General features: G+C 45.4%; 1 protein-coding gene across 3 annotated transcripts in view; it reads right to left on the bottom strand.

The window, feature by feature from the left end:
* Positions 1 to 321: 321 nt before the first annotated feature.
* The window catches only part of lrrk2 (leucine-rich repeat kinase 2), a 226,984-nt gene continuing 215,997 nt past the window's right edge, over positions 322 to 11,308 (bottom strand). For all 3 annotated transcript variants that reach the window (XM_041203526.1, XM_041203525.1, XM_041203527.1), the window contains 2 exons: positions 3,587 to 3,667; positions 322 to 3,255 (listed from right to left, as the gene is read on the bottom strand). In XM_041203526.1, the coding sequence (XP_041059460.1) occupies positions 3,134 to 3,255; positions 3,587 to 3,667 (203 nt within the window). In that variant the 3' untranslated portion in view covers positions 322 to 3,133. The remainder of the gene's footprint in view (positions 3,256 to 3,586; positions 3,668 to 11,308) is intronic.

Below are 11,308 nucleotides of genomic sequence, written 5' to 3'. Positions count from 1 at the left end.
CCACGTCACTGACTACTCCAATAACCTATGTCCCCCCTCCAGAAAACTTCTATGTTCTTCACTTTGTCATGGTCCCCAATTTGGAATCAACAGCAAATTTTATCATTCTTGTGTTTTTGTCTAATTCATTTCTGTAAGCGGAAAACAAAATCACTCGCTGTATAGGACTCCGAGGCCCATTCTTAGTACAGGGACGGTATTCTGCTCTTATCAACAATGTAACTAAATTATACCAAATGTATTTGTAAACTAAGATTTCTTCCAGCTGTCACAAGATTGTGGATTTGAACTTAAGTTAAAGAAAACACAGACTTTTTAAACTTGGATGATAAGAACATATTTTTATCAACCAAACCAAATGCACACAGTTGAAGGATAGATTTTCAACAAACGTTATTTCTACCACCAATGGGATTGGGCAAGCAAAAGCCAACAAATTACATAGCTAGCAGCCTTGTCTGATCCCAACTGAAAATGCAGCCCTGTCCACTATACCTTGGTTATCAATCACTCCCATTACTTTTCAGTTGGAAGCTCATTAAGCATACATACAGCTTTGTTACTAATGTTGAGAAACTGGTTGCACAGAAATTCTTTGCAACAATCAAAGATGTGTAAAGATGATGTGAGCAATAACCCGTCTCCCACATCAACATTTATACCACCTAAGGGTGTGACTAACCATAGTTATAGAAGTCGAAACGCCCTTGCCCAAGTCTATTTATCAACGGCAAATGCTTGACAATCCAACCCTCCCCTCAATCACAGTATTTCATGGTACAAAGAAAAATAATGCATAACAGAAAAATAAGGCAACACAGCCGGATTGGCCACACCCACCATGACGTCACTACCCCATCTACAGAATTGGACAAGCTTATCCAGCAAGGGCTGTCGGAATTGGCTAGTCAGGCTTTATGTCAGCAGGAGGCCAGTTGGTGAGGAGTTAATAGGGTTGGTTCTGTCATTACATTTCAGGGCTGCATTAGCTGTGCAATCATTTTTTTTTTAAGCTTTGCTTCATTTCAGTCTAGCATCATCTGCACCTTAAGTTAATGTTCTGCCCACTTTTTCATCTTTACGGTGATGCTATTTTCCAAAACACAGGGGTATTTGCCACCATCCAGAAAGATACTGAATCTCCTCTCCCACCACCATAATCCCCTCCCCATAATCTGTGACTCACCAGTGGCTATCTCCTCAACCTCATTAATTGCATCCTCCAGGCCATGTGCAGCTGTGATGATCCTTGCAAAAAATGGTAAAAGAGACAGAGGATGCTGTCTTGTTCTGGCCCACTTGCAATACTGCAAGTTGCTGTCTCAGGCCTAAAAGGGTGAATATGTGATCAATGTTACAATGGGTACTCCAAGAGATATATTGCAGTGGAGCTTGTACTGCTATTTACTAACTATGTATGTTGTTTGTATGCCTGTGTGGATTAAGAGGTGCTCTTATACAGAAGATTATAGTAGGTGGTCTTCCTCAGTGGAGTCACAACCCTATAATTTCTGAAGCTTCCTCCTGTTTGGAGTTGTTCCCTTGCATGAGATGTTATTTTCCATGCAACCAGAGGAGTATACTTGGTATGTTGTTAGTTGAAGGAGCATATGGATAGTGATAGACCTGTCAAAACTGAAGCTCATCACGGGCATCATGAAACCTGGTTGTATTTTATGTATAAAATCCTTTGTATATGTTGATGTGCCAAGCGTATTGCGAGAGCTTATAGCTAAAATACGTGCCTAAGAGATATGAATGGTTAGACTACAAGGTTTTGAGGGATAAGAACAGAAAATTCTGGAAAAACTCAGCAGGTCTGGCAGCATCTGTAGAGAAAGAAACAGATTAACGTTTCAAGTCCGTATGACTTCTTCAGAGCTGAAGAGAAGTAGAAATGTGATGGGTTTTATACTGTTTGAGAGGGGATGGAGCCGGAGAAGCAGGTTTTGAGAGAGTTTGCAAGGGCCAGCAGTACATGTACAACAAGCTACTTGGTAATACTTGTGGAAGGCATAGACAATTGATTAATGGAATTTAATCTAACTGTGGCAGCTTTTATAAGGTTTCCACCTTCTCATCTCTGTTCCTAAGCGCTGTGATTAGTATGCACAGTGCTGAACTTAGCTGCTACCTCTTGCCAGACATGCTGGCAGTGGAAAGTACCCAGGAGTGGCAAACAGGGAGATCCTCAATTTACCTATTTCCTAGAGTGGCATCGTCACCTTAATAATCATTAACCAGGGGTTTAAATGCCCTGCCATTTAGTTACCAGCATTCAGATTCCCTTTTACAGTACTAGTCATCAGGCATCACCAGTTACATCTTTGTCCCAAATGTGCCGGTGTGGAGGTGAGTAGCTCATATATGTTTTGAAAGCGTTTGGAGCTGTTTTAAAGGCAACCACAATCTTTGCTCCTATATCAAGAGTTGGTCATATCTTTTTAAAGATTGCCATTTTTGTGATTAGACTTTTGAGAACATGGTTTCCTGAACCCCTCTCCCTGGTGAGCTCCTAGCATCATTCCCAATAATTGATCAGGAACATTCACAATTTATTGCAATTTGGCAAACCCTCAAGACTCCTGAGGTGTCAATAATGAACTAATTGGATGGGCACAAATCCCACCTTGGCAACCTCCCACTGGGTTTGTTCTTGGACCCAGAAATCAGTGCTCTCATATTGTCAGCAAGTGTGTCACTTCATTTCCAACATGGTTAATGGTATATTAAATCATTAACTTCTGAACTCTCCTGCTATGGCACATCAATCAGGTTAATCGAGTATCCAATCTGTAAATTTATTTATATTATTGCAATATTACAAAAGCCAAAATTCAGGAATCTAGAGATTTAAACTAGCTTCATGACAAAGTAACAAAAATATATGATTGCTACGACAATAGAATAATTCCTCAATATAACTAGTTTCAAGCTCTACAGAGGAAATTTCCACAATGGGACAAGTGTAGGAGGTATTTTGGCTCCTGTGTGTGCAATATCCCATCTTAAAAATGCCTTCTGTGACTTAACTAGAATGCTGAAATGTTAGGTTTACCATTTCATCTCTTCAATAAACACAAAACATCAAATCAATTGAAGAAAACGTATACACGTATTTGCCCATGTGCACTCATTCCAATGAACCAGTCCTCATTTTTTCAATGATTTCTCTTCTCATATCTGTGTGCTTTTTCAGGCTCTGGATCTCATAAGGAAGATTCATGTCCCAAACAAACAGCTGTGATTGCAATCCTGAAACATGAAATTAAGTACTTGAAATAACAAAAAAGTGTGAGTCAGTCATTGTTAATATTTAACCTTCACAACAAGATGAAGTTTGAGTCATGAAATAATTAACACAGTAATTGTATAAATTTGGCAATGTAGAATTATATATAATCTGTAATTTATCTTTTTACAATTAAATTTGTAAATCAATACAATAAATTAAGTGAAAATCCTCACTTAATTATACAACTGTAGCTGTGCAACAGCCAGAAGTTAACTTAATCTTTTATTAAATACACAGGTTCTGTTTACCTCTCAAAATATTACAACAAAATATTCAGAAAATGAACCATACCACTCTGCTGCTGATTGTTTTCATTATAATCCTTATAGACATTCCCTAGGATCAACATGACAGTGCGAAGGTGTCCCTTTTCTAAAACACAGGATCGAAGAAATATGCTTAACAACAATCAAAATATTATTAAAAGACAGAATCTGAATATCTTAATAAAAGCAACATATCCATTCTAAAGATGAAAAATTAATATTTATTTATTAGAAATCTGTCATCTGCATAAGCTTCCCATCGACATTTTCTATTATAAATTCTTCTGTTCAAATTTATAAATGGACACTATGTAACTATACTCTCCCCGAAGAGGAGAAGCAGTAGTAGCACCACTGGCAAATAAAATCCCTGACAGCTCCTTTATACAATCATCTACTTTATCAAGTACTAAAAATGATGAGTAGATTTCAAGGGAATATAGAATTAGGGCTGTTAATGTAACAGAACATGAATAATTGAGTGTAACAGGACAATACCAAATATTACATGCCAGCCCCATGAGACAGTCTTATTCACTAACAATCAGTTGTAAATAGCATTTACTCTGGAAAACTTCAGAGACACTTCAGTGACCCAACTGTGATTACTATTATTTTACAATAACTGGCTAAAACAAACCAAGTGTTCCCAAGTTTAAAAATGTGCACATATAGGCCTGAATTTTACCCTCAGGGAACGGCCGAAGTCGGCACGGCCGGAAGCAGGTCTAAAATCCACTCCCAGCCGTGACCGCACTGTGAACGTGATCTTACACTAGGTGGCCAATTAAGACTCACCCAGCATGAAATGTGACCGCCAGATGCGATTTCCGTGCGCGGGGGTGGGAATGCATTGGGTCCGATGGGGACCCGGTGGGGTGTTCAAAAACAAAACAGCCAGCTCTCCAAAGGCTGTGAAGAGTTGTGGGGGGTGCTGAGGGAACTGTCTGAAAGCTGTTCAAGTGTCCTGGTGTGCAGTCATGGCCTCAGCACCTGTAGGTCATGGAAGGCAGGAGGGCAGGTTGGTGGGCACTCTGCCCACATTTCTCAGATGAGTGCCTGGGAGCGCTGGTCAAGGAGGTCAGTGCCAAGTGGCATTTCTTACTGCCCAGGGACGGCAAGAGAAGGCTGCCCGATCTGACCAAGAAGTCCTGGACAGAGGTCACCTATATGTAAAGTAGATGATAGAGGTCACCGTCCAGATCAGTGGGTGTAACATGGTGCACTGCATATGGATTCAGTGCTGCAAAATTCAACCCTCTTCTGCAGTCAGCAAGGGTAAGTGCAAAAATGGCATGGGCCTGTGCGGAGAACTTTAGTTGTGTGCCTGTTTCTCAGAATGTTCAGGGGTCTAAGAGTGTGTATGTGAACTGGCACTTAAAGATAGCCCTGCCGAGGCTGGGATGTCAGCACGACCGGTTTCAGTGCATTGCAGTGTGAGATGTTCCACAGTGACACGGCCCGCCTAATGCCCGAGTGAGAGGATGGGTGGGAATCAGGAAAGGACCTTCAGGGAGACGGAGCAATAATGAAGATATTTTTCCTTGTCAGAAGAGGAATCATAACACCGCGGAGCACCGCAGAACAGGTGGAGGAGGAATGCCAAATTTGTGCTTCCTCACCAAACACAAGAGTGATGCACTGGAGCTTGAATGCAACCGGCCAGCTTGCTCCTTCGGTTGCAGTGAGGCAAGGGTCTCAGATGAAGGTAAAAGTGCAGGTGACAGATGCGTGTGCAGTTGGTACTGGAAACATAATGGGCTCCTCTCATCAGAAACTGAACTGTCATAGCCACAGAGCCCATTGAAGCTCCAATGCAGATGGCACCATGCAGCAGTGTCTCCTCAGCCTGCCTAGCAAGAATAGTGACTATGATGATTGAACGTACTGCCTTCCTTCCGCAGCTGCGCCATCCGCAGGAGCCACCTGCAACCCTGAGGCCCCCCCATTGAGCTCTGGGGAAAACAGCACACTGCACCGGTGTCACACTCTCTCTCTGAACCAGGCATCAGCACAGATATCCATGTCAGTGGGTATTAAGTATTCGGCTCTGCGAGTAATGAACAGCGGTGAGGGCACAACACACTCTCTTGAGGAGCTGGAAGAGGCAAAGAAGTTCCAGGGAGCCAACAGTGGGAGCAGAACTGGAGACGAGGACTATGTTGCATCTGAAGCAGACGATGATCCTCTGCATAAAAACAAAAAAACTGCGGATGCTGGAAATCCAAAACAAAAACAGAATTACCTGGAAAAACTCAGCAGGTCTGGCAGCATCGGCGGAGAAGAAAAGAGTTGACGTTTCGAGTCCTCATGACCCTTCGACAGAACTTGAGTTCGAGTCCAAGAAAGAGTTGAAATATAAGCTGGTTTAAGGTGTGTGTGTGGGGGGGCGGAGAGATAGAGAGACAAAGAGGTGGAGGGGGGGGGGGGGGTTGGGGGGGTGTGGTTGTAGGGACAAACAAGCAGTGATAGAAGCAGATCATCAAAAGATGTCAACGACAATAGTACAATAGAACACATAGGTGTTAAAATTAAAGTTGGTGATATTATCTAAACGAATGTGCTAATTAAGAATGGATGGTAGGGCACTCAAGGTATAGCTCTAGTGGGTTTTTTTTTTATATAATGGAAATAGGTGGGAAAAGGGAAATCTTTATAATTTATTGGAAAAAAGGGGGAAGGGGGAAACAGAAAGGGGGTGGGGATGGGGGAGGGAGCTTACGACCTAAAGTTGTTGAATTCAATATTCAGTCCAGAAGGCTGTAAAGTCCCTAGTCGGAAGATGAGGTGTTGTTCCTCCAGTTTGCGTTGGGCTTCACTGGAACAATGCAGCAAGCCAAGGACAGACATGTGGGCAAGAGAGCAGGGTGGAGTGTTGAAATGGCAAGCGACAGGGAGGTTTGGGTCATTCTTGCGGACAGACCGCAGGTGTTCTGCAAAGCGGTCGCCCAGTTTACGTTTGGTCTCTCCAATGTAGAGGAGACCACATTGGGAGCAACGGATGCAGTAGACTAAGTTGGGGGAAATGCAGTGAAATGCTGCTTCACTTGAAAGGAGTGTTTGGGTCCTTGGACGGTGAGGAGAGAGGAAGTGAAGGGGCAGGTATTGCATTTTTTGCATGGGCATGGGGTGGTGCCATAGGAGGGGTTTGAGGAGTAGGGGGTGATGGAGGAATGGACCAGGGTGTCCCGGAGGGAGCGATCCCTACGGAATGCCGATAAGGGGGGTGAAGGGAAGATGTGTTTGGTGGTGGCATCATGCTGGAATTGGCGGAAATGGCAGAGGATGATCCTTTGAATGCGGAGGCTGGTGGGGTGGTAAGTGAGGACAAGGGGGACCCTATCATGTTTCTGGGAGGGAGGAGAAGGCGTGAGGGCGGATGCGCGGGAGATGGGCCGGACACGGTTGAGGGCCCTGTCAACGACCGTGGGTGGAAAACCTCGGTTAAGGAAGAAGGAGGAGGAACTGTTTTTGAATGTAGCATCATCGGAACAGATGCGACGGAGGCGAAGGAACTGAGAGAATGGGATGGAGTCCTTACAGGAAGCAGGGTGTGAGGAGCTGTAGTCGAGATAGCTGTGGGAGTCGGTGGGTTTGTAATGGATATTGGTGGACAGTCTATCACCAGAGATTGAGACAGAGAGGTCAAGGAAGGGAAGGGAAGTGTCAGAGATGGACCACGTGAAAATGATGGAGGGGTGGAGATTGGAAGCAAAATTAATAAATTTTTCCAAGTCCTGATGAGAGCATGAAGCAGCACCGAAGTAATCATCGATGTACCGGAGAAAGAGTAGTGGAAGGGGGCTGGAGTAGGACTGCAACAAGGAATGTTCCACATACCCCATAAAGAGACAGGCATAGCTGGGGCCCATGCGGGTACCCATAGCCACACCTTTTATTTGGAGGAATTGAGAGGAGTTGAAGGAGAAATTGTTCAGTGTGAGAACAAGTTCAGCCAGACGGAGGAGAGTAGTGGTGGATGGGGATTGTTCGGGCCTCTGTTCGAGGAAGAAGCTAAGGGCCCTCAGACCATCCTGGTGGGGGATGGAGGTGTAGAGGGATTGGACGACCATGGTGAAGAGTAAGCGGTTGGGGCCAGGGAACTGGAAATTGTTGATGTGACGTAAGGTGTCAGAGGAATCACGGATGTAGGTGGGAAGGGACTGGACAAGGGGAGAGAGAAGGGAGTCAAGATAACGAGAAATGAGTTCTGTGGGGCAGGAGCAAGCTGTCCTCTGCAGTCGTCCATCAGGCAGCAGATGCTGGATGTCCAGTGGGATGCGCGGGGAGAACTGGCGGAGATCCATGAGGGTCTGCGTGCCATGGTCTCCACCATGTAGGAGCCTATGTGGAGCATGAGTTCTGCGTTGGCCCTTAACACTGAGCGCACAGCCTCCTCCATTGAGAGAGTGGTAACTCTCATGGAGAGGCAGCTTCAGGAGCAGACTCAGGGGTTCCTGGGGTTGCACTCAGACATGCAAACCCTCACACTGGCAAGTGATCTCAGGAGATCACTGCCAGTGAGAGAGGTGGATGAGTCACCTGTGTCCCTGCTGAGTTGCCGTCCATCAATGGTGAGCAGGTAGATGCAAACGCACCTCACGCTGGCAGACGAGCTGTCTGTCTTCCCTATGGGCTTCTCTCAGGGCGCTCTGGATGAAGGCACTAGCTCCTTCGCCCCTCTGCCAGTGGCTGCTGCATCTGATGATGCTGCAACAACTGAGGAGTGCCCAGCTATGGGGCTATGCACCCTCCCAGGCGGAGCATACTCAGGCTCTGGCAGCCAGAGGACAACCACCAAGGTAATCAGGGCCACTCAGACAGCAGAGTCAGCCGGCTGCCTCCAACGCTACTGTCAGCAGGGAGGTGGAGGGGGGGGGCACGCAGTACCTGCAGATGTAAGTTGAAGGCACCTTGAGCACAGCAGGTGACATTTTTTGTGTAAATTATTTTGATTCTTGTGTTAAGGATGGACGTTTTCTTGTTCTTTGTTTATTCATGTGAAGTAACATAAACATTTATTTTCCTTGAATAAGCTGAGTTGGCTGGATGGTATGAATTGGTGCCAGATGCGGCACAGGCTTGAAAAAGTATGGCAGTGTGTGATGCTGGTGTAATGTGTTGGATTCTCATTTATTGATTGTTAGCAAAGGAGACAGTGCCATTGGTTTGATGAGGCATCGATGCCTGGCAGAAGGTTCGCTGCATCAAAGCGTCCCTGGTGTCCCTGCCTCCATGAGGGTTCCTGCCCTCTGCCATGAGGTTCTCACCCTGCACTTCCCCAGGCTCTTCAACTGAGCCATCACTTGAGTCATCCTCCATGGCCTCTGGAGTTGCCTTGTTTTCCTCAGCCTCCACTGGGTACCTCTTTGCCAGAGCCAGGTTGTGCAGGGCGCAGCATGCAACAACTATGAGGGAGACATGCTCTGGAGGATACTGCAATGCTCCCCGATGATCCAAGCATCTGAAGCGCATCTTCAGCAGCCCGATGATCCTCTCCACCATCGCCCTTGTGGAGGCATGACTCCTTTTGTATCTCTCCTCGGCCTCAGTTTTTGGCTAATGGAGTGGGGTCATCAGACACCTCTTCAAGGGATAGCCCGTGTCACCCAGGAGCCATCCATCCACTTGTGCAAGAGCCATGAACAACCTTGGTACCTGTGAGTGCCGCAAGATGTAAGCATCGTGTGAGCTCCCAGGGTAATGGGCACAAACTTGGAGAATCCGTGTCCTGTGGTCACATATGATCTGAACATTCATTGAGTGGAACCCCTTTCTATTGACGAAAGCTCCAGGCTCACTTGCTGGCGCCTTGATAGCTACATGAGTTCAATCTATTACACCCTGGACACGGGGGAACCCAGCCATCGCAGCAGAGCCTTGTGCTCTCTCCGGCTGGATCACCTCGTCTGTCCAGAAGTGGATGAATGTGCGGATGTGTCTAAAGATAGCATCAGTCACAAGCTTGACACAGTTGTGTGCAGCTGATTCAGAAAAGCTGCACGGATCCCCCACTAAGCCCTGAAAACAATCAAAGGCATAGAAGTCGAAAGCCATTGTGACCTTCAAAGACACCGGCATGGGGTGTCCACCCATGCAGCTGGAGGTGATTTCCAGACCTATCATGTGACATTTTGCTGCCACTGTCTTGTGGCACTGGACCTCGAATATCTGGAGGTACTTGGAGCGCTGCCTGAACATTCTAGATGCTGGGTAGTGGTGACTTCAGCATGCCCTCCTGCCTTGATCTCCCTGCTGGCCCTGCACCAACTGAGCCCATGCCTCTCCTCTTAAAGGTCTGTCCTTGGGACGCTGCCTGCGCCCACCTGGCCTCCTCTCCTTCCTGCCCCTCCCTTCCTCTTCAGGGGAGGTTCCACTGGCGGAATACACTAGCCCCATTAGATGGGATGCAGAGTGATTTAAAAATGAAGGAGCACTGTGCTGCAATACTCAGGGGAACCCTCCAAAATTCATTAGATTCTGGAAAGGTTCCATCAGATTGAAAAGTAGCAAATATAACCCTCTATTCAAGAAGAAAGGGAGGCAGAAAACAGGAAACTGTAGGCCACTTAGCTTGATGTCTGTTATTAGAATCGATCATTCAGGACTGGACACTTAGAAGAGTTCAAGGCAATTGGGAAGAGTCAGCATGGTTTTGTGAAAGGAAAATCATGTTTAACCAATTTATTGGAGTTTTTTGAAGGAGTAACATGCGCAGTGAATAAAGGAGAGCCAGTAGACATACTATACCTGGATTTCCAGAAGGCATTTGATAAGGTGCCACATCAAAGATTATTACGGAAAATAAAAGCACATGATGCAGGGGTAACATATTACCATGCATAGAAGATTGGCTGGCTGGCAGAAAGGAAAAATTACACATAAGTGGGTCTTTTTCAGATTGGTAGGATGTGGCAAGTGGAGTTGCACAGGGATCTGTACTGGGGCCTCAACTTTTTACGATTTACATCAATGACTTAGATGAGGGGAGTGAAGATATGGTAGCTAAATTTGCAGATGACATAAAGATAACTAGAAGAATATGTTGTGAAGAGTACATGAGGAGGTTGCAGATGGATATAAATAGGTTGAGTGAATGGGCAAAGATCTGGCAAATAGAGTTTAATGTGGGAAAACGTGAATGTTCACTTTGGCAGGAAGAACAAAAAAGCAGAGTATTACTTAAATGGAGAACAGCTGCATAATTCTGAGGTGCAGAGGGATCTAGGATTTTCTAGTACATGTCACAAAAAGTTAGTATGCAGGTACAGCAAGTAATTAAGGCAACTAATGAAATTCTATCCTTTATCATGACAGGGATTGAACATAAAAGGATGTTATGCTTCAGTTATACAGGGCACTGGTGAGACTGCACCTCGAATACTGTGTGCAGTTTTTGTCTCCTTATTTAAGGAAGGATGTAAATGCATTGGAGGTGGTTCAGAGAAGGTTTACTAGATTGATACCTGGAATGAGTGGGCGGTCTTATGAGGAAAGGTTGGACAGACTAGACTTGTTTCTACTGGAGTTTAAAAGAGTGAGGGGTGATTTGTTTGAAGTACACAAGATCCTGAACAGCCTTGACAAGGGAGATGTCGAAAGAATGTTTCCTCTTTTGGGTGAGTTCAGAACTAGAGGGCACTGTTTTAAAATTAGGGGTTGCCCTTTTAGGACAGAGATGAGGAGCAATTTTTTCTTTGAGGGTAGTGCGACTTTGGAAGTCTGCAACAGAAGGTGGTAGAGGCGG

The sequence above is a fragment of the Carcharodon carcharias genome, chromosome 13 (assembly GCF_017639515.1).
Source record: "Carcharodon carcharias isolate sCarCar2 chromosome 13, sCarCar2.pri, whole genome shotgun sequence".
Lineage (NCBI taxonomy): Eukaryota > Metazoa > Chordata > Chondrichthyes > Lamniformes > Lamnidae > Carcharodon > Carcharodon carcharias.
This window is presented reverse-complemented; position numbering and strand designations above follow the sequence as displayed.